This window comes from Varanus komodoensis, unplaced genomic scaffold (genome assembly GCF_004798865.1).
Source record: "Varanus komodoensis strain SLA01 unplaced genomic scaffold, ASM479886v1 scaffold39, whole genome shotgun sequence".
NCBI classification, from domain to species: domain Eukaryota; kingdom Metazoa; phylum Chordata; class Lepidosauria; order Squamata; family Varanidae; genus Varanus; species Varanus komodoensis.
This window is the reverse complement of record NW_025335922.1, coordinates 7,613,936-7,638,075: the sequence shown is the minus strand read 5'-3', so window position 1 is coordinate 7,638,075 and position 24,140 is coordinate 7,613,936. Positions and strand designations below refer to the sequence as shown.

At 42.0% G+C, this 24,140-nt stretch overlaps 1 protein-coding gene across 2 annotated transcripts in view; it reads right to left on the bottom strand.

Moving 5' to 3' along the window:
- Positions 1-9,871: 9,871 nt before the first annotated feature.
- Positions 9,872-24,140, bottom strand: part of HIPK2 (homeodomain interacting protein kinase 2) — a 196,301-nt gene continuing 182,032 nt past the window's right edge. For both annotated transcript variants that reach the window (XM_044441131.1, XM_044441130.1), the window contains exon 15: positions 9,872-22,612. In XM_044441131.1, the coding sequence (XP_044297066.1) occupies positions 22,148-22,612 (465 nt within the window). In that variant the 3' untranslated portion in view covers positions 9,872-22,147. The remainder of the gene's footprint in view (positions 22,613-24,140) is intronic.

Genomic DNA, 24,140 nt, shown 5'->3' with positions numbered 1-24,140 from the left:
ATTTGGTTACTGGAAGGGATGCTTGATCCCATTATCCACCTGCCTATATGTTAAAGGTGCTCACTTCTCCTGGCATCTGAGAGGAAGCTTTCTCAGTGCTCTTATGCTACCTGTGTTTCAATGTTATTTCTATTTCATAGATTTGTAGCCTGCCAAGAAGCATAGCTGGGCCCTCACTGAGGTCCCACACCCCACTAGGGCCCTGTGCCAAGAGCCTCCTGGACAGTTTGCTCCTCTTTACCATGGCAAACCTGCTTGTTCACCTGCCGGACAAACAGCCTCTGCCACAGCCTCCTCACTCACTCACTCTCTGAATCCTGAGCAAGAAAGTGGTGGCCATGATGAGACAAGGGATACAAAGGGACACAGCAGCCGGCGAGAGACTGGCTGCAGGAGGAGGCCCACTGAGGGAGCTGGCCCTGAGAGGGAGCTTTTCAAAATGCACAGTTTTGCAAGGTGGTGTACAAAGAGTGATAATGCAATCAGTTCGGACCAGCATCAATGCCTAAATTACGAAACAGACAGCAAGAGCAATAAGCTGCAAAAAGAAATAAAGAACAATTCAATCATTACATTTTCACCGACTAATTTACCTAGAACAGTCATGAGACCAACTTAATAAAACTCTAACATATTCTCTTAGCGATAATAAATATTTTCAAAGACCACTGAAAAGAATGCAAGGAGGGTATTAAACATACTTCCCAAGTAGGAGCTTCATAATGTGGGAGACTGCAGAGGCTACAAAACTCCGAAGGCCTCCATCTCTTGCACCTTCCAACCTAACAGGCGATTTCTGGTAGCGCTCTGTGGCTGATCATAATACTCAGACAGGCATGGAGTGTCTGATTCTTTAATTAAAATGGCCCCAACTGATTTAGGACTTTGAAGGTTAAAACAAGCAGTTTGACCTGGGCCTAGAAATAAACAGCCAGCCAGTTCCATTGATACAACATTCATGTAATGTTGTGGTTTAGACATGCAACTTCAGCCAACATCCAGGCTGCTGGAATTCTGTCTCTGTAGAATTCCCACCCTGGACAGCCTCCTCTGAAGGTCACTTCGCTGCCTTGTAGCAAAGGAAAGTTTTTGTTCACTCATATATTTGACATTTGAGTTCTGGTGTTTTTCATATGTCAACCTGATTGGGGGTTTTTTGTAGGGGAGGTCTATGGATTGCATTGCATTACTTTATTATGAACTGAGCTGGGAACCAGCCATTGAAAGATGGTATACAAATGCTTGTAATTAATAAAACCAATAACACACTTGTGACTCTGAATCACCAGTTGGATGTAACATCAGGCATTCTTGCATCATTCTGGGATGAACCAATGTTTGCCTGAATCAATAAGCATTCTGCTCATGGCAGAATGTATATTTATCCATTTTGCCAGGAGTGGAACTCTTCGGCTATGTGTAGTCTACCTTCTCAGAGCCATACAGTGCCGCAAAGGAACAGGCCCAGCCTACAGCCTTAATGGACTATCAAATGAAACCTCTGAGCAGCTTAGGGACCGTAAGATGAGCTATGCTGAATCACACCAAAGACCTACCTAGCCCCACCTTCTGTTTGCACCGCGGCCAACCGAATACTAGACTGCAAGCAGAACATGGGTGCATCAGCACACAGCTACTCATAGCCACTGGGGCACTGGAAACAGCATGTGGCCATCGGGGATCACTTGATGCATGCTCAGTGGTGCCACCCTGATTCAGGGTGGCAGCAGAGTTACAAGCAGAGTAGGTGCATCACTGGGATTCTGCCTCAAGCTATGGGAGCCATTGACTCCCAACCTGCAGAGAGCAGGCTGTGTGCAACTTCTACTCAAGGGAAGGCCGGCTGGAGCACACCTATCGTCATTTCTGCAGCCAGTGCGGGCATGGTGGAGGGCCCCCCAAAGGATGGTTCCTCTTTTAGGTTGCTGATGAGGTCCAAAATAAGATGTCAAACTCTTATTGACAACTTGAGTTCCTCTCTTGGAACCTGGGGGGTTGGCACAATAAGCTTTATGATTCCAATTTTATAACATTCATCCATGGCTTTGATATATTATTCAAATGAAAGCCCCATAGCATTCAATGAGGCTTACTTCCAGTTAAGTGGGTCTAAGAATACAGAAAAAAGGCCACCTTCAGACTGCAATTCTCCATGCAGCTACTTGGAAGCCATCTCCACAGAATGAAATGAGACACCTGGACAAGGGTGGCTGGGGCTGGGCTGCAAATATGGATTAGATCTGGCATGCTAATGCTACACATCTCTGCATCTGCACACAAGCATCCCATGGATACTTAATGGTACAGGGAAGCCATACGCATCTATGGAATGCGCTCCCCAGAGAGGTCCTCCTGGTGCCATCCTTATTTGTTTTCGACGCCAGCCTAAGACCTTTTTATTCTGGAAATATTTTAATAAGTGTTAATATTGTCTTTTCTATGTTTTTAACTGCAGCCAGTCTGAGTGGGGAATTTATTTATGTTATATTTTATGTTGTAAGCCGTCCTGAGGCTTTTTGCGACAGGGCAGCATATAAATATAAATAAATAAACACACCATCTATAGTCTTGGATTATCTGATTAGACAGTTATAGCCTATCTTTCTATTCTCTAGTGCTGGTCCAGTTTACATAAAAATTAACCTGGTTAAAAAAGTATAACCAGGAATAGAAAAACAATATTGCAACTGTCAGAACAAAATGAGAAAAAGCTTTGCTATAGCATGGTTTATATAGGCCTGAGACTGTAAGAATAACTTTAGACTTAAGATGGAATTCCTGATCTGATCAGGAATCTGTTACAAGTCTTGCTTCCCATGTAAACCTTAGAGATGTTAAAGCTTGTCTGTTACCCTGTAGGCATCCTATTGGATATGCTAATGGTTTCCCTGTCCTAAGGTTCTTTTTGTATTGTGTTGTCCGAATTCCTTCTGTTTTATCCTAATGTGCCTCTAGTATACTCTGATCCCACACCTGATCCTACACCCCTCCTCCAAACGGTATGTAATGGTAGGTTATAAAAGCTTCTTGTACAGACTTCATCTTTGTAGCCCTTTCTGGGACTGCCTACATGCCGCATCTTTTCCTGTATGTCTGAATATATTGTAAACGTTCTTTTGATTACACACGCCCAGCAGATTCTCTTTGGGTGTTTTTTCACTCTTGATTAAACTAAACCTGGAAGCAGTCCACAAATAGCTAACAGCCTTTGCAGAAATATTGAGTAGAAATCAAACTTAACCAAATTCTTCCAGAGAAGGCATTACAGAGATGAGGTGCTACAACCAAGGAGACCCTGTCTCCCACTACCTCCAGACCGGGCAGAAGTATTTGGAGCAGTGCCTCTACCACTTATCTCAGGGACTCAGATTCACATGGGAGTAGACGTATAGAGTAACATACAGGCTACAGTAGTAAACTTAGAAATACAAGTCACACCCAGAAAGTGAGCCAAAAAGGGGATCCAAATTCAAGCAGCTCTGTCCATTCCAACACTCCAGCAGTTTTACCTTCACTGTTTGAGAGGTGCTGTATTGTACCTTAGAGAAGTGGGCACTCTGTTTTATAAACAAACACTGAATTTTTGTTTAAACAAGAGTTTTGTTTGGTTTTTTACAGAGCTCTTACAGGCTGTAACCATTCTCTCCCCATGCCAGAACCAGAGTGTGTTAATTACTCCAGGATTCCTCCCAGAAGTACTACCTATTCAGACTGAACCCAGTAGTTCCTTCCCATTATTACACCCAGCAGAAGCAAGTCCTTTGTAATGCTAATAAATCCTAATTGCTGCCCCCATGAAATACATTATAAAAGGGCGTACACCCACCCATCCCCAACTGCTGCCAGGACTGCAGCTAAACTCAACGGAAACAGGGATGGTGAGGGGTGTCCAATGACGTCAGCATCCCTGCTAATCCAAAAGAACAGTGCAGCATCCTTGCAAACCAGCACTGCTGTGACACTGGCTGCATGTTTAAATAAGTAAAGTGATTTGCTGTGGTGTGTTCAGGAGTGCTAGTGAGCAACAGACTTATACTGCCCTCTTTCCTGTAACTCCAGTATAGCCTCTGGGAGTTCAGTGGTTTAAAACTTAACTGAAGTTCCTTATTGCATTCCTATTACATAAACAATGGCTTTGAATCTTGGCTTGTTAGCAAACATGACTGAGAACAGTCAAACTCACCCAGTTTTCCACCTCTTCACATCCATTTCTTTAAATACTCTTAGACTTGTGCCTGCATTTTATTAATCTTTCAAAGCAGATTCTGTATGTATTGCACATTTATACAATGTTCCATGTGATGAGATGGAAGGAGGGCAAAATTTGCATCCAATTATTACTGTGCTAGCAGAACTGATGATGGTGTCATGGGTTTAAAAATAGATTTTGGCTTAGCTAAGGTCTGTTCTTTGCCTTAGCAGGTACTTAGCATCCTCTGCTGGATCCTGGTAGACAGTGCAGGATACAGCAATGCACCTGAATGTGTATAATGGAGCAAACCGGACGGAGAGTCAATAGGCAGAAATTTCTGAATATCCTCCACAGCTACAAAATCTGCCGTGTCTGCTGGTCACACAGCCGTTATGCATTTATAAACAGTATCTCACTTTGAAGTGTCAGATTTTGCTGTCTGAACTAATTTCTTTCTTTTAAACAAATGTAACAGATACTTGGAAGCAAGCCCCACTGAATTCAATAAGACTTACTCCTAATTAAGTACATATAGGATTGTATCTTTCAGTGATGATGGTTCTCCATTATAGATACACTGATTTATGTACAAAACTCAAATTTCTGCAAATCCTACTGTTTAAAAGAGATGCTAATATTTATGTGTTGGTTTTTTTTAAATCAAATTTACTTGTCCTGGAACAAGGAAATGTTGGAGCAGGAGGGATCTGTAAGCTCACCTACTGCCCCCCAGGTGCCATGGAAAAGGCTGCCCCTGTGGGAAGCCTGGTCAACTTCTGTAGATGGAATGGAAGGGGGCACCATCTTGCCCTTTACCTTCAGCAACAAAACATTTTGGGCTGGCCCTGGCCACTCCACATGTGTAAAATGATGAGGGCACCATATTTAGAAATGTAATCACACTGAGCTTTCAGAGATTCTGGAACCTGAGGTGAGTTCTAAACACAATGTACAAAGCATACCTTATCGATGGTGCTTTCACCGAATCTCACCATGGGTGAGATGTTCCAGCATGCAAGGAGGTTTGGTTTCCTTTCAAAGAAAGTTATTGTCCAATAGACTGGCAAGGCATTGCTTTAGGACGTAGAAACAGAGAAACAGAGCAAGTCAGAAGGGGTCTCCAGGGTCATCTAGTCTGACCCCCAGCTCCAGCCAGCTCTGCTCATGACATGCCTCCCATGTGCATGACCAAGCCTATCCTTGCACACCCTCACCAATGGGACTTCAACTACCTCCCATGGAATTTCATACCCTAGGGGTCCTTGTACTTCCTGGCATCCAAATTGATTCTTGGTTGAACCAGGACAACTCATGCTGACTGATAGCACTATTCAAATAAACCCCAAACACTTATGGAGGTGAGTGGCAGGCCAGGGGAATGACCCAATATGCCCAGGGCGATCACAATCCATCTTCATGGTCCACAGAGTGATGATACAGGCCAAGGAGACAAAATACTGGATTATTTTACTTCAGCAGTTGAAGGAGCCATGCTTCTAAATATCCCCTACCTCCATTTCTTTATCCCATTTAACCAACCTTGTTTGGCTGATCCATTCCTTCAAGATAGTTCATATCCTAACACATTATATAAAATTGCAGTCAATTCCACTAAAGTATATTTTTAAATGCACACTAAAAGTAAAAACTAGTACACTGATAAATCAAGGAAAACATTTAGTGAAGTCTTCTCTTTGATGTTCTAATCTTACTATATGAGGGAAGTTTTTATGTATGCTTGCATATTTGTACAATATTTATACAAATCTAATGCAAATGTTTACTACTTCATTCTGCCACCATGATCAAATGCACAGAAGGGGGAAATTGGGGAGGGGTGCAAAATTATGCCAAGTTTGAAAGCTTTCTAGGATTGCATGTGCCCAGCACTGGAAGAGTGAAGAGCCACCTACTGACAAATTGATTTTAAAAAAGATCTTGGACTGTGCAGAAATGGACAGACTGACTTTGTCACTGAAGGAGAAAGAAGATGCAGACTTCTATCAAACTTGGGACTCTTTTTATTATTGGCTAGAGAAACAGGACTTTGCATAGACTTAAACATGTTTATAGTTTAACATAAAAAGAAAAAAATGTGGGGGGCTGACCCAGTAGGTCTGATGTTTCTGATGACTGATGTTGTTTTTAGTTTTTTCTTTGTGTTAGGTTTATTTAGGAAAAAACATATTCAAAAAAAAAGTCCTTCAGTAGCACTAAATGACATAGCAAACTATTAGATACATTCATGCTTAGAGTAGACCCATTGAAATCAGTGAGACTTATTTTAATGATGGCTGGTATCCAGAGGGGTGCCGATACCCCTGCTGATTCTTGGGCAGCTCTCCACACCTTGCACAATGGCAATGCTTCAGGTACCCCGAAACAAGTGGGAAAACTCTTCTATGGGGGAAAATAAAAGCTTACATAATGAATTCCCACCAACTTTCCTCTTCTAGAAACAAGCATTTCTGCTTATATGAGGGCTTCCTCTAGGACATGGGTCCTCAGGATCCGGCCCACCACAGGTGGGGAGGCGGTGGCTTGCTCACTCCAAGATGGTTTTGGACTCGCTGGGAGATCTCTGAGCGAGCGAGCAAGCGAGCGAATTGCTGCCTCGTGCACCCGATGCTGCCTCGTGCGTGCCAGACACCACCTCACCGGCCCGTGCCCCTGGGCACCCCTGCCTCACCGGCCCGTGCTGGTCACCACTGCCTTTCAACAGGCCCCTGTTGAAAAAGTTTGAGGACCCCTGCTCTAGGAAGTGCAAAATCTCTCACACAGAAGTAGTGGAGGCAGTGGGTGCAACAGAATCCGCTGGCCCCACTCTTTAGAGGATTGTGCAAGGCAGAAGGGAAAGACCAGGGCCAGATACGGCCCGCTGACCATTGCGAGTGGCCCACTGGCTTTCACAGGGCTACTCTCAGTGACTGATGGCAGGGACGCTCATCAGCCTCTGAACTCAGAAGCATCCAGTGCAAGCTGCTTGGCACAGTGGTGGCCCTGTCCACCATGCCCAATGCCCTGCGTTTTATCAGGACAACTGGGGAGGGAAAGGGGCTGGGGTGCCAAGCTTTGCACCTCTGCAGACCCAGCTTCCTCTTTAATCCAGGGCTCCTCAATCTGCTTCTCTGTCATTGGGCTGTTTTCATACAGGGGAAGGTTGCTTCCTTAGGGGTTTTCCTTTCCTTTCCTTTGCCCTCTTTTCACCCTCCCTCCCTTCCTCCCATTTCAGTAGAGAATTTTTCTACTTCTGCAAATCTTGGGGTTTCCCTCAACATAGAAATACTTCCTTTTTATTTCTTCCCAACTCCATTGCGGCTACTAATAATATCTCAGCATCTGTGCTTGCTGTTGCTGCTGTTGTCATATTTGAATAGCTTAGTGAAAACTTACGGGGGGCGGAGGGGGGAGCATACAGTGTGTCCAGGCAACCCTCAGAAAAAAATGCCTGCGTTGAAAGTTTTTAGTTTGTCCCTCCTCTTTTCTGGAGCAGTACAGAACTGCAGTTCTCAGCCTTCCATTTTTTTCACAGACAACTGAAAATTATTCTGCATGTTGGCAGACCACTTCATAAACCATTTTGTTCTGTAAATCAAAGCATATGCATGGCTCATATCTTAATGACAGAAGTTAATCAAATGCAGGGACAGACACTGGCATTCTTGATATTTCCCCAGCCTTTCAACAGATCAGTTGAATTGCGCTCACAGCCCCCAGTGGTCTGTGGAGCAGAGGTTAAGAATCTCTGGTATAGTGTTGTAGGTACAGCTTACTGGGGACCAAACCAAAAGAGGGAAATTTTGGGTTAAAGATCAAGGCATTCTCTCAACACGACACAACACGGGCTGGCGGTGGGCTCTACTTTTTAAACCCTCCCCAGAATTCCTCCCACCCCCGAAAAAGGTGGAGAGAATACCAGCTTCAAGGACTGGAGCATCTTTAACACAACACGGAAAGTCCTGCCAGATCACAGCATTGGTGCACCCAGCCTAGTATTCTGTTTCCACAGTGACAAATCAAACACTTTTGGGATGCCTATGTGGAGGGCATGAAAGTCGTAGCCTTCACCTGCTGTTTCTTCCTAGGTGTTCAGCGATATGTTGCCTCCAAACCTAGCCATTGTGATTAGTAGATATGAACAGATTTCTCCTCTATGACGTGGTCTAATCCCTCTTTAAAACCTTGTAGGAAAACGTCCCTAAAAATATAAGGCCCACGCTGAACCAGGCCAAGGTCCTATCTAGCTTTCTGTTCCCACAGCAGCTATTCAGGTGCCTATGAGAAGCCCACATCCAGGACAAGAGAGCAATGGCACCTCCCACTCATGTTTCCAGGTGCAGCACCTCTAATACCGAAGGTAACATATAGCCACCACGACTATTATTATTACATTGCATTGATATCCTGCCATTTTTCTTCTTGTGGAGAACCCCTTCTCGCAAGCGGCTCACAAAGCTTCATTTTAGCCTTGAAACCCTGCAACAGCATATCTAAGGTGATTTCAATCATTTTTGTAGCTGTTTCTGTCTTGGCACAGTTACAGCAAGAATCATGTTGTTTTCATGTGGGCAGGAGGTGATGTAACGTGGAGATCTGCTTTGCAAATTGCTCCTGCTTTTGAAAAACAACACGTCCACTGCAGAATTGCACTGTTAATTACACCAGCCTTCCACATTCCCTAGTATATGGGTCCTCAAGCCCATGAGCCGGATCCGGCCCGCCATGCCCATTTATCCAGCCCGCCATAGAGGTTTTGGACTCACCCTGCGTGCACGCACGCATGTGGCGAGGCAGCGGCTTGCTCGCGCAGAGATTGTTTTGGACTCGCTCGGAGAAAAGGATCTCTGCCTGCACCCGCCCTCACCTGGCAGTGTGTGCCCCCCCCCCCGCCCGCACCGCCTTTGTGACCCGTGCCCATCGCCGGCACCTTTCAACTGGCCCCGTTGAAAAATTTGAGGACCCCTGCCCTAGTACAACAAACCAATCAGAATCCTTTACTGAAACCGAGCTCAGATGCTAGGGAACTACATCTTCTCCAGGCAACGGCTATCGCCAGTTATTAGAGGTCAGAAGATGGAATGGCTGCTAATGTGGGTCAACATTTTTAGCATCAGCCTGCCTCAGCAGAGTACTTCCATTCTTTCCCACTGGAGCAGATACTACCATCATCATCATCAGATTGATAAATGGACTACCAATATTATAAATCAATAACCTAACATTCAGACATCAAGAGTCACAAGAGATTGACCACACACACATTCCTGAATTTGTCCGCATCTTTGCATGAATTTTAACTGTAAGTGCTCTAGGAGACAGCTTGACCCATGATGGGCAGGAGGGATATAAAAAGTATTAAGATTTAGTATCCCAACAGGTACAGGAAAGACAGGTAGAATACATCATTTATCTTCTCAGAAGGCCATTGACATTCCTAATCCAACAGGAATCCTACTAATCAGTGAATTCACTGATTATGAGTAATGAGATTATAAAGCTCACAAGTGACAGACTTTGTATGCTCTGCTTCCAAATGCTTTTAATTTAAAAAAAGGAAGCACTTGGGTCATGCAGGTCAACTTGGGCTCAGACAGTTTCCAAAACTTTTGAAGAATTTGAAAGCAAGTCTAAGGGAGGTCAAGCATACCCATCCCAGTTAAAAGACAAGCAGACGGTTCAGTGATTTAAAACCGTTTAATGTAATTCCAAGACAAAGTGTGATTACATTTCTACACATATACAATATGCATATGTGAGTTTACAAATTCTGATTAATAACTCGTTTCACCTCAGAGACCGAAAAAATGATCAAAAAGAAACTGTGAATAACAAGCTATAACATAGTTCACCACAACGGGACCCCCTTTCTCACCCTACAGTTAGTAATATTACAGTTAAAATAACTATATTCTTCTATAATGCTTTTTTCTGTTAAAATCATCTCATAAATTTACAATGCTATTATTAGTTTTCAAGTCTAATATAAATTCACTCCATTTTTCTACAACGAAAATGATTATTAATTAGAAGCACACAATGTCATGATGAGAAACACAAGCATTATTTTTTTTTTTAGTAGCAAGAACTTGATTGGTTAAGAATTAGTTTTCTTGTAAAACATTCTAAAGCCAAGTAAAATATCCATTCTTATAACATACCTATAATATGAGACTAAGGAGTAGGTTACATATAGTTCTACAACACATCAGTTTCTTTTCTGGTTTTTTTTTTCAAAGACATTACCAGAAGGAAAAAAATAACAAGTAACAAAAGGGAAAAAAGAAAGATAAAAGGGGACAATTCACAGAAAATAAAAGAAAATAAACAATACACAAGAAAATACTGTTGCACACAATAATTTCCACAAAGTTTTAACATGGATTAACACTCAATACAGAACCATACAGTGAAAGAATACAACCAATCAGGGCTTTCATGGGGTTTTTTTAACTGAGATGATATAGTATATAGGAAACAGAACCCTTTGAAATATCAAGCAGGTGAGAGGGTCGGGGTGCTTTTTGTGTTTTAGAAAGTAGTTCAAGATTTTTGCCCTCTCTCTTGCTCTCTTTTTTTCAAAGTTATTGTGTAGTGTATATTTTCCTGTCCATTCAGAGCATATTGGGTTTATGGGCACTAAGCAGATATAGAGTATCATTTTAGTTATGTCAAAAGGACCCAAATATTCCCACATATGTTCTCTAGTGTGTTTTTTAACTACCACAATATAGACTCTCAAATGCCAAGGTACTTCCTTTCTTTCTCCCCTTTCAAATAAAGCTACTGTCGTCCTCTCATATGGAAAAAAAAATGGTGTAAACTTTGCAGATGATAAATTCCAATTTCGTCTGTGTACAATTTTGGCGGAAAAAATGCCTTGTTTTTTTCTCCTTTTACTAAGCTGATGAAGCACAAGGTATGAAGGCCAGGTTCTGTGCCTCAAAAGCTGCACCTTGGGACAGCCAGGGAAAGAGCACTTTGAGAATAAATATCCGAATTTAGCAGACAAAAAGACAGAAGTGTTGCATGTGGCCAACCCATAGGGGAAGCACTGCAGGTTGTGTTTCCCTTTCTGAGGAACCAGGAAGAGTCAAAGGACTATGGATCTGTCGTGTTAAAAACCCCTTACGTGCTTTACAGACTCCAAGACCAGAGTTTTAAAAAAGAAAACCTGTAGCTCCTGAAAATGAATGAGTGAGTATTTCCAAAGCCAGCTGACACAAAAGGAAGAACAAGTGGTTGCTGGGTAGCTGCTGTTAACTGTGCCGAAGGGCTTCTGAAGCCTACCTCTTCAGGCTTTCTTAAGGCCTGCAATCAAAACAAGCTTCCCATTTGGCTTTCAAAAGGATGCAGCTTCATGCCAAGTTATCACTTTGGTAAAGTGAGCTATAGTGAGGATGCTGTGGTTTTCGATGGATTTCCTGCGGGGGCATGGGCAGGGGCCTTCCAAGGCATTCAGTGGAAGACGTCTTTTTAACTGGGGCCTAAAAGCACTGCTTTTCTCCCTCCTCCTTGTAACCCATGAATATGCTGGCACAGAACAAAGCGAGGAACTCTGCTGAGGTGGTGGGTTCCACAATGAAGCCCAGCTGTTCAAATATAATGACCTTTGTGCCAGTTCTCCTGCATGTGTTGATGTATTCATTTCATTTCTTTTATTGTCTAAAAACACTTCTTTGCTCAGCAAAACATTTCCATTTGTATTAATTGGTTAGGTTACTTGACTGAAAGAAAGAAAGAAAGAAAGAAAGAAAGAAAGAAAGAAAGAAAGAAAGAAAACCCCACATATAAACAGATATAGGCAGAACTGAAAGAAAAAGAGGAAACCGAAAGACCATTTACATCCAAACACATAGTTCACTACAATCAATAATAAAGAAACAGCATTCAATATACCATCATTGGCTAACAGGCAAATTAAATTTACAAGGAATTGGTCAAGTTCTTCATATTTAGTTTAGGGGTTCCAAATAGATCTAGAGTGACAAGTATAATGAGAAATATAGGAGAGAGAAACGCATAGCAACAAAATTACAACGCTGCCTGTCATTGTTTTCCAATCCAATCCAAGGATTTGTTGTCTCTGCAAGCAATCATTCAACATTTGAGGACTTTCCCAGGTTTTCCCAACTGTGGACATCCACGTGGAGTGCTAGTGGCCATTCCTGCATTTAAATATTTCCAACTGATCCACACTGAGGCGTGGGACAACACATACCAAGGGCAGTGCATCCCAATTTTCTCCTAAAGGTCATGCATAATGCACTTGATATCCATGATTGCCATTTACGAGATCTTTCTAAGCACATCATCATGATTCTGCGTCATGTGATTATAGAGCCCATAAACACACAATGACGGATTTGTGTGACCTAGCGCTGAGCCACTCAGCTATCCAATCCCACCCCTTGTTCTAAATACCCTTTGTTCTCATTAAACAGGTATTTCTGTTCAGGCTCGGATCTTAATAGTGCAATCCTACACACTTTTACTCAGAAGTAACCCCCACTGTGTTTATTAGGGTTTACACCTTGGTAAATTTGTTTAGGATTGCCACCTAAGTGAAATAGCTAGTTGGGAATTCTTGTGCTTCTGATTCATCCCCAATAGTTTCCATATTTTTCCTTCTTAATTCAAAAATAAATAGGTCATCTGTTGGACTATACTTGCTATACTTTCAACATGCATGGAGTGATTTTTTTTTCTTAACTTTGGAATTACTTTATCTGATCTGACTTTCTACTACTATGTTATATCTCAGAACAGAATGCACATATTTGAAGACACACTTCTACTTTTGCTCTTAAAAGGGCAAAATAAAAATGTAAAGGGATAGTAGTGCTGAGATTCTGAAGATACTATTAAAAACAGAACACTTAGTTAGAAAGTACCAGTTTAAATGTAAACTATAAAACACTATAACTATAAAATGTAGCCAGAAATCTTTTAGTAACCACAGTCTGTTCAGTTCATATTGGTTTAAAATGTGATTCATTAAATATCTTCTTCGCAAAGGCAGAAGCATTTTACAGTAGCTATGAACATATATAATTACATGTGCATTTCAACATCACAATTAATTAAAATACATAAAAAGTAATTTAATCCTTGGTTTCATCATTTTATTTTTAAAGAATCACTCAAAGCAACAATGACCAGAGTGGGCATTTATCAATATTCCCGCCCATACAGTTAGCATAATTTATGTATCTTTAAACTCCAAATTCAAGCTGGCTACATGTTTTCAGGAAAAAAAGGCTAAAGCCAAGATGAATGCCCACATTTGAGGTAATTATTGCCATTAGGTCACAGTTTTTGTAAGGTAAGTATTTTAATCCTTCTTTATATATAAAACAAAGTGTTCTGTCAGAATTCTAGGATCTCAGTTAATGCAACTCAAATCCAGAATCCTGATCAGGTGGGTTTGCTTCCAATGGAGTCAGTGAGTTCTAGAAAGTTAGAAGCATCTAGAACACAGAGACACTACTCTAGAACCATAGAAAACAAGAAAACAAGGGGGAATGCAAAAACTATTGAAGAAAGTTTTTAAAAAAACAACAAGATTGATGGCAAATGCATATATTTTCTAATAGAAATTCCAGACCAAATGTTTAAAATTTCCTCATTTATCGACTTAAAACAAACAAACAAACAAATATGTCTCTGTTATTATCTGCTCCATCCCAACAACTTAATAAGTCCTTGGCTTTGTCCTGAAAGTGAGATAAACATTCTCTTACTTTCAGCAGTGTTGCCCCACCTCTGGAAGGAAGGAAGAAAGGAGGAAGGAAGGAGAGAGATGCCCCCTAGGTACCATTCACACACAAGTGTTTGGGTGACTGGCATGCAGCTCCCCCATCAGCTGAAGAGTTAGGATTAGAGATGTTACAATATTTATCAGTGCAGTAAAAATATCATATTTGGAAAAAATATGCCTTTAGTATTGCCTTTCTTGGTTTAACTACATTAAGCAAAAGATTAATATACAACTTTATTTTTCTTAATATGAACACATCAAGTCTGGTATAGCAGCACTGCTAAAACTGGAAGGACAATACTAACCCGTACGTGAGAAATGAGAGTTTCACTCTTATTTGCTATATTCAGAAAAACAAGGTATTGGAGGCTCCTGACAACTTTTAGTAATTGCCCACTTAAAATTACATACTTGCTACATATGTGTTTCTTCTGCTATAAGAGATTGTTTACATTCACTGGTATCACCCTTCTGCTTGCCCAGCTAGGAAAATCCAGCAAACATATAAGCGTTCCCATGCAGCTATTTCCCCACCACTGCCACTACCCAAGGATAGGACTAAGTATCTACAGAAAACACACTGAGGTTTTTAGCCAACTATTTTGAGCCCAATCCTTACAATGACATGACTCAAATAAACATTACTATGAAATCCAGCTACCCAAAGTAATGGTAGAACACAGCAGTGTATTAGGTAGGCCATGTTCTGATGATCAGTCATGGACCAATTCTAGAGCAGCAGCAGCCCCCCCCCCCCAAAAAAAAGCTGTGCCTCACATAAAATATTGCAGCAATGACCTGGGATACAACTACTCATATTGCCCTACAAGTCCTGTAGGATGAGGGGTGCTTCGCTCAATTTGATCAGCTAACTGGGGCCAAACAAGTTTTAGCTTATATACTAGGAATTTATACAATCAGGATTTCTACAGGCCCTGGTAAGACAGAGCAAGCAAGGGAAGGAAGAAAGGCTCGAGAGCATCTTGTCTTTCACTCCAACTACAGGTGCAGGAACCAAAGAAAACAAGACTCCGAAAGACTCAGAGGATGCACAACAAGCCATATGGGATGGTGCAAAACAGGTTGTCTGCAGAGTTGGCTGGAGGATTTTCAAATGGGCCACAGGAGTCCATGAGTACAGATTTACTGGCCTAAAATATCACCTACAGGATAAAGACGGAAGGAGAGGGGCAAACTATTCTCAGCCTTCCCCAACCTGGTGTCCTCCAGATGTGCTAGACAACACTTCCCACAATCCCCAGATAGCTCAGCTGGGAACTATGGGAGTTGCAGTCCAACATATCTGGCAGGCACCTGATTGGGGAAAGCTGTTAATGACAAAATGAGCAGAACAGGAAAGGGCTTCTTCCAGCTAATCCTCTGAAGGATAGATCTTACTTGGGAAAACCAAAGCTTATCCCTAGGCATGGAAGTTCCCACACTGACAGGGCTGGTGAGGCAGTTTCCTTTCATGCAGCTGCATAGATCTGCAACGTGGCTTTGTTGCAGTACTGACTCTGACTGGGACAGCAGATGCTGGTTACTAAGGCATGATAGTCACATATTATAGAAACAAAAAGAGTTGACAGAAGCTTGGTTCTAAGAGGCAGCTTAGCAAATCTATACGCTATAGCGATTGCCATGGATAATAGAATGATTATTGTAACGATTTCTGAGTGACACAAGCATTTGTCTCCCTTTCACCAGGCACCTACTGACATTTCGGCCAACAGCAGTGAACACGACTGAAATCTCCCAAGCAAACTTCTTCAGATTCACATTTGAAGGATAGTGAGTGTGACAAAACCAGAAAGGCAGCCAAAAGAAAAATGGCATTCCATATCATGTCACTCATGACGTGACTGAAATCTTTAGTGGACAAAGACATGCTCTAATTTAAATATTTATTCATTTTTTAAAATCTTTGGTTAAAAAAAGTCATGGGATTTAATTTCCCTTCAAATTTGGTAAATTGTAATTTCTTTTCAAGCCAAATTCTGAGGCATGCTCCCTTAAAGAGGTATGGAAAAAAGGAAGGAGAGACAGTATTATTTCATTGGGCTGTGATATGACTGAGCTACTAAAGTGAGGGGAAAGGTGGAAAATATTAAACCTTGACAGGTACAGGGCCCAAGTTCACTGAAACTGGAATTACTTCTTCAGACAACGGCATCAAGTTGTTAAAGGGGTCTTGCCTGTAGGATGAGGGACAAGGGGAGCAGGGGAAATCTACGTCTTCTCTTGTTTCCTTCTGGAAGTAGGTCCTCCATTGCATTTAAACATTTGGAGATGTACTATTAGGAATCACCAAAAGATGAACATGATGGATCTCATCCTCTCCATCCCCTGCCTATGCAAGGAAACTGATCTGGTGAAAGGGTTCCTTGCTTCATTCTAACAGCATTGCAAGATGCACTTGTGGGCAACAGCTACTGCAGTTTACAGTCTAGCACCTTCCAAAGAACCACTTCTCAAAAATGCTGCAGCAGTTTAACAATGCAATCCTACAGATGCCTATCCAGACAAAAAGCCAGACTGACTTTAATACTTATTGCTAGGTACAGAAGTATGTATCAGATTACAGCCTTTGTTTCCTCAATGGTACACACTAGTGCCGCTATTAAACTGTTACATCCTTTCACACATCTTAAGCCACTTTCCCCAGAGATTCGCGAAGAACTCCAAAGGGCATGCTGATGAATTAACAGCATCATCCCCCAATTCAGCTCTCCATAACCTTGCACCGTCTGTATATATTTGACTACAACATCCACCATTCCTAGCTAATATGTGACCAATGGGCAGGGATGATACCAGTTGTCACCCAAGACATCTGAAGGATACTGGGTTGGGCAGCACAGCATCAGGGAAATCATTCTCATTCGATTACTCACTCATATCTAATTCCCAGTCTACTTTCTTGGCAGTATCCAATATTGCCCCACCTGCCTCTGCTGATGAAATTGTGCCAGCAGAAAACACCCTGGGCACAACTAGAGCTGCCCCAGAAACAAATCAAAACACGAGCGTTTTGCATTCTGGAAGTGAGATCTGCAACTAGTGTTTCCTCCTATGAGCTCCAATTACCTGTTTGGAAAAATTTCAGCACATTTCTGGTGGCTTTAGAAAACTCTAGCTAGTGGTGGGTCCTGCTGATGTTATGGAATGCTAGCTGTGCTCCTCAGCTTCGATAACACTGCAGTATACCGATCAGGTGGCGGGAGGCCTGCATGAGCACCCTTCAGATGCTCTGGACCATCCTCTGCATCCTGACCACTAGGTATCTCCTGACTGGAGCCAATGGAATGTGTTGTCCAGCACACGTGGAGAGTGCCAGGTTGCCAAATGTTGTGCTAGACATGCCACACCTCTCTCCCCATGGTAAAGACGATATTCACTATGTCTAAAAATAACTTCAGTGGCTTACTATATTCAGTAAAACATTACCTCCATCTCCTTCTCTAAAAGAAATGCACATATTCCTGTTGCCACAGCATAGGGATGAGGAGTGTGCAGCCCGCCAGATGCTGTTGGACTGCAACTTCCATCATTCCTCACCCCAACTATGTTGGCTAGGGTTGACTGGAATTGCAGTCCACCAACAACTGGGGAAGGGGCCAGACATTCCCCATCACTGGAACAGCAAACACAAATATCCCCTCTGGATATTTTATTTCACTACCTCCTCACCTCAGTCTTGCCTCTCTAACTAATCCACCATCTGACCCTATGCTGTTAAAGTTTTTTCCAACCATGGCAGGTGGTGGGGAAGCACCTCCTGTACAATTTGTGAATGTTGTTGCCTCCACTTCAAAAATCTTTAGATTCCCTGTTCCTACAGTATTGGAAATATTCTACACTGAAAATAACACAGAGACACAGACACACATAAAAAGTAAAAGTAAAATATATTAATAAAACATTTTAAAATGAACAACTAAAGCCAGTTCTATCTGTCTTCCTTTCTTGCCACAAATCAGACAATCACACACATTCCTGATATACCAATAAATATTAATGTGTTAAATATGCCCAAATGCTGAGCTTTAAGAATATGCTTGACCAAATAGCATCCTGCAGAAGACAACAGACATCCTCAGTTTTGTAGTGAAAAATGAGGATGGAGAAAAGAAAATCTTAGATCATTTTGTACTAGAAGTCTTTTGTACTTCTTTATATTTTGTACTTCAGTATTTTGTACTAAAAGTATTTGCAAGCGTAAGAAGAAAATGCTTTGGGAAGGAGAAAATGCAAACTATTTTGGCCATATGGTTATTATTGTAATCATAAACAACATCCAAGGACAAAACAGACCATGTCTTATTCTGAGTTTTGGAGTTTTTCAGTTTTTAAATAGCTAATAATTCAAGTCATAACTTCTCCTTAGCTGGCCCCATAAATGTCACTGCACTCAGATGATAAAACCTCGCTCTTAGTCACCACTGGAGTTTTAAAGTAGAAACTTAACTAATTTATTACAGGACACCTCCAATCCTGTAATAAAGGGTTGTGGTTTTGCCCTATTATTCTATACCACAGCAATGCACCGGACATTAGCTTCTACCACGCAAGATCAGTATCTTCATGATCCTCATATCCTTCTTGAATCCATTTCTGAACCATTTGTGCCTAAAATGGTTTACTCACAAGATGTTGTGAGGCTATCCCACTGGCATTGTTCAGATCTAGTAAGAAGCCAGGATTGCCCCCCGTGTGAACACACCATGTGAACACACTTTGAGCTTGCATGCTTCTCCTTCCCAAGGATACAAGAAACATTTGTTTCTGGTTTTCAAGTAACCAGAGTGTCCCACAATGTTTAAACTTGGAACTGTGGTTTGCTTAAACAAAGATTAGAGAAAGCAAGCTAAGGCCAAGCTGCTGGTGAACAATTCAGAGCTTCCTGGGTTTGGACATCACGGGGAACTGTGGCTATTTCAGAACCAGAAGTGCATGCTTAGGACCCCCTCCCTACCTCATGTGAAAGGCTACAGAGGGGACTGTCTGAGCCTGAGCCTCACCACCACTTATTTGCACTGCAGGAAGTCATAATTTCCTGTCACATCCCTTGGTTCCTCTCTCAGTCAGACTGTCCTTGTCTTTCTTTCCCCGCAAAACCTATGTGGGCGAGAACTGTTCTGTGTCACCGACACAGAAGAAACCCTACTTCATTAACAACCAATACTCTATTAAGAAATAATAACAACAACAACAACAATAACAACAAAGATGCAGGAATGCATGTGCAATTAGAACAAAGAGTAAAATATAATTATAACATTAAAATTAATAACAGCACAGTGAAAACAAAAAACCCAAACTCCTTCGTAATGACACAAGCAGCACAAAGCTTCCATTCCAAATGTGATGAGATAGAAGAGGAATGAAGTATATTACATTGTGAAAGTACAGAACTTCTTTAACGGGATGGGTACCAGAGAGAGTGTTCTTCAGAACAGGAATATGTAAGGTGTATGAACCAAAGAAAGACCAGGCTGGTATTACTGTCCTTATGGGGAGGGAGAAAAATGGCTAAAAGACTGTATTTGAGGGTTTGCCATGTAACTTGTGTCCAGCAAAGTAGTCATAATGAGAGCCCTTCTTTCCTCCATGCAAGGCATGCATGCCTGTTTCTAGATCTTACAACTGTGCTTGTCTTTCTTGCCAACTTACCTCCTGAGAAACCTTTCGACTTAACCATCCCTGGGACCCCTCCCTCTTCTCTTAGCTAACTGACCTGCCTTATCCCAACATCTTACCATATTGCCTAAACACTCCTTTTCTGAAGCCACAAATTCAGCTGTAGTGGTACTGAGATACTGTGCAGGTATACGTCCTGTTACAGGACAGGTCTCAGACCACCCGTACAAGTAAATCTCCACAGGGGGAAAAACACGGAGCACTGACACAGCAAAAACACCCACTTGCATTGGCGTAGCAGTAACATTTCCCTCAACCCTTTTACTTTTTTACTGTATAAAAGCTTCTCTTTGGAAAACTTGAAAAAAGTAGTTCAGACTATTTGGAGCAGAGGATACAGAATCCAGCCAGAAAATCTGAACTTTTTTTAAAACCACGGTAAGAATGAGGTGGGAAGAAGTGAAGAAAACAGAATTTAAAGTTTAGCTTCTACACCACGATGGATCTCATCATGGCTTCTCTAACTAGGTCTAGCTCCAGGATTTCTTCGGCACACACGATCACACCCTACTCCTGGAAAGAAAGCATAGCCTGGGCCAAGGACTCGGCTGCCCAACCTGCTCAGGTGCCAGTGCAATAGCTTCTCCAGAAAAGTATCTTCTGGAGCAAAACTGAGTCTGATGCTCTAGAAAGAATTCCTCTCATTCTTGTATTTCTTTTCCCACTGAAAACATTCAAGTGAAAACATATAGAGTCCTTCCCAGGTAATCATCTCCCCCCACCCTCACATCCCAGTTCAGACATAGCAATTTAACATGAGGTACTAGATATTTCTGATCCAAAGCAAGCCTAGAAGTCCCCTTTTCTGTTTATCTTTTAGTAAGAATACTAGACTGCAAAGAATTATGGGGGGGAGCAAAACATCTGGACAGGAAATTCTATCATTAACTCCTTCAATGAAATGGAACTACTTGGAAAGCTGCTTTAGGGTCTAACAGACAGTCCAGTCATTTCAGTTCCCAAAAAATCTTGCTAGGCCCACTCTCTTTTTCAAACATTTCCATAGATCCTTCCTTGACCCTTGCAACTTACCCAAGAAAGACAGTTCAATAACAAAAGGTCTAAAAGAAGGAAAGCAACAATGAAGCGCACTAAAAAGAAGAAAAAGAGCTGAGATTAAATTCCAACCAGCCTCAGTCAGTTTCTAGGAGTACCAGTGGAAGTAAACCCTTAAAACCGCAACTGTAGTTTGGTAAGGCACTACAAGGGAATGATGTAAAACTAAGACTGTGACAGTTTGTAATGGCTGTGCTGAGGACCACACCACAAGAGAAGGCAGCATCAGCGCGCACGTGCGCACTCTCTCTCTCTCTCTCTCTCTCTCACACACACACACACACATCTATACCTGGACAATCACATTTGTTACATGCCTATGTTATATCACTTTTTTGTGCAATCACACTGAGGAATAGTCTATTGGTATCATTGGAATTCAACAAAAAGTAGAAAAAAGGGTGTATGTATGGTATGGTGCTACATTCTACCAAGGGCCAGCTAGAACCTCTACTCCTACACTAACAGCCCAATCCTAAGCACTTGGGATTGTGTACCTGCTCCAAGAAACCGGTGCAATGTCACTGTAATGCTTTGTGACACTGGGATGAATGAGCTATTGGAACAGCTCATGACCCTGGAGCAGGAGATGTTAGGATTGGACTGCCAAAGGCGAGGGGTTATCCAAAGAAAGAAAGAAAGGAGGAGGAAGGAAAGTAAGGAAGATGAGATTCTATTGTTCATTATTAAGTTTTTTCTTTTACGAATAACATTTCTCAGGGATTTATCCAGGGCACTCAGATTAAGAACCAATCTCCCCATTGCCTCAATTCCGCCAGATAGTGTTTTCTGCTTAGTGTCAGTTTCTCCAGCCTACTAGTGCTGCTAAGCCTGAGACAGAGAGAGCTGGAAAAATCCAAAACATCCCTCATCCTTTGCTGGTTCCTCTATTGATCCTCCCAACAGAAAACACATCACACTTTTATGGATTTTTTTTATTTTGGGTTACAGCAACAATGACAAAGCGATAACCCTTTTGAAATACTGGATAAATCCCTAATTTCTATGCATCATGGTTGAATTAAAAAAAATATACCCAAACACCTATGAAACTTTGTATTAGGAGGTTTGAACAGCAAATTCCTAAATGTAGTCTCCTGTAATCAGATGAAAATAATTTGTAAAAGTCTATTGGTGAAGTTATCCAAAAACAGGACCACACAACTAAGGTCCTTTGCTTTTTCCACTATGTGGTTTGGTACAGAATGGGTTTTTTTTTGTACATTTGTTTTTCATTCTTTTTATTCTTTTTTTCTTATCTTTTTTTTAAATAAAAAGTGTAGGACTGGTATCGCCTCTTCTCTCATTTCCTCTTCAAAGTCTCCTTTGTTCAAGTTTTGTTTGAGCCTCCCACTGCATTGTTCATTTGCCTGAAACGTTCTTCAGCATACAAGCCGCCCGTTCCCCTCATTGTATGCCATGACGCTTCCTCGTTCCAGTGTTTAGATGTAAGGGTACTGGTTGACCTTTGTGGGGCTCAGGGGGTATCCAGTGTAGACTGAGGCTGGAGATGCACTGATATAGGTCTGGTGGGCAAACTGGGCTTGATACTGACTGGGGTGGATCGTGGGCGACGGAAGGACACGAGGGCCCATGCTGACGGGGACCTGATGGACAATGCTGGCCGGGTACGTGGTGTGCTGCACCGCATGACGAGCTGAACCTTGGGAAGCCACCAAATGGGCCACGGTGCCAGTGGAGCCCAACGCGGCAGGCGCAGTGTACGTGTAGAGATGAGGCTGGGTGGGGAGATGAGCAGCAGCGGCCGCAGCCAGGTGCGGGTGGACCGTGCCATGGCTGGGGCTGTTGTGTGGGAAGGAATAGGGCGCCTGAGCAATGGTTGGAGTGATGTAGGCTTGCTGTCGCCGATGACTCCCTGTGCGATCCGTCGTGATGTGCTGCTGGGCCTGTTCAAAAGGAACAGCAATTAAATGATGGCAAGAGCTGGCGTGCACCCGATGCCCCCCAGGACCATGAGGTGCCAGAAGGATCCAGGGTCTAGACCCGGACCCACAGGACAAAAAAATGCACACCTTTGCAACTGACCGAATCTCAAAAGTGTGTGTGTATTTTTAAAGGATCCTATCTCCTAAGGGCACTTCCATATGTAAAAGGAGATTTATGGACAGGTTTTAGGAAGGCATTTGAATTCAGAAAAGAGAGACAGAAAAATCCAAGAAATCATGCTGTTTTTCTATAATTAAGAAAACTAAGAAAACCTACTATAATTAAGACTGAATACATGCAACTGCATGCATGCTCTTGCCCTGTTTATGCAGCCTTCCATTCCTCTGTTGCCTCTTCTGCATAGACTTTTAGATTGTAAGTTTCTTGGGGCAGGGACCTGTCCTCTTGTTTTTTATAAAGCTCAATTCCTGGTATCTCCAATTGAAAACATTTAACCTTATTCTTTTAAGGAAAAACATCAGCAACAGATGATAGACGAGATATTTGTGTAAGACTTTGGAGCACAATTAAAGACTATAGAAGGTGGATGAACAAACAGTCCAATATGGTATAGGGTACTTTTCTATGTTTCTAGGGACAGTATAAAACAGTGTTTACAAGCTCACCATAAGGGAAAATTAAAAAAAAAAAAAGTCCTCACTTGGTGCTGAAAAAAAACATAAAATTCAGCACCAGGCGATCTCTCCCTGGGGACTGCACTTCACATTAGGGTTCATAACTGAAAAGACCCTCCCCTGCGTTCCTATCCACTTAGCTTTTGAGGTCAGGCACTTGGCAACAAATTTCTAAGAAGGATCTTAATGGGCTGGTTATGCATGATTTGTGTAAAACTGGCTTACTCTATGCAAATTTCCTTAGCTTTTTTAATGAATAAGATGTGCCCTGTGCTGAAGATTAAAGTCCATGAACTGGCTCACTTTATACCACAGTGAGCTGACTCCAGCATAGGACTGGCAAACCGGAATCCATATAATGAAAATTCACCAGATTTTCATCTCGGTATTGGATCCTTAATGCATCTCCAGTCGCAAGATAGTATTTATGTTATTAATCCTTTTCTAGCCACCTTCCAAGGCCATAGACTTCTCAAGACAGCTTACAGTATAAAAACAACACAAAACCATTTTAATAGTCACATTCACAGAGCAAGTCTGCTGGGAGAAGGAAGTCCTCATAGTAGCTGGTGCAGAGCTTCAGGTCATTAAAGATTAAAACAAATCCCCTGAATTCTTGTTCCCAGCCTTACACATTTGCTTTTGAGCAACTCTAGCTACTATTCACAAGTCACTTCTTGGGCCATGCAAACATTTCAGGCTGGCTGCTACCTTGCCTCCAGCCTAGAGATGTATTTAGGAGCTTTTGTACAGGATGCAATTCAAATGCTAAGTGAAATATACCAAGCCATATCAAGCACTTTGATTGGCAATGACTCTATAATCCATTTTGGGCTTTGTCTGGTAAGTGGGG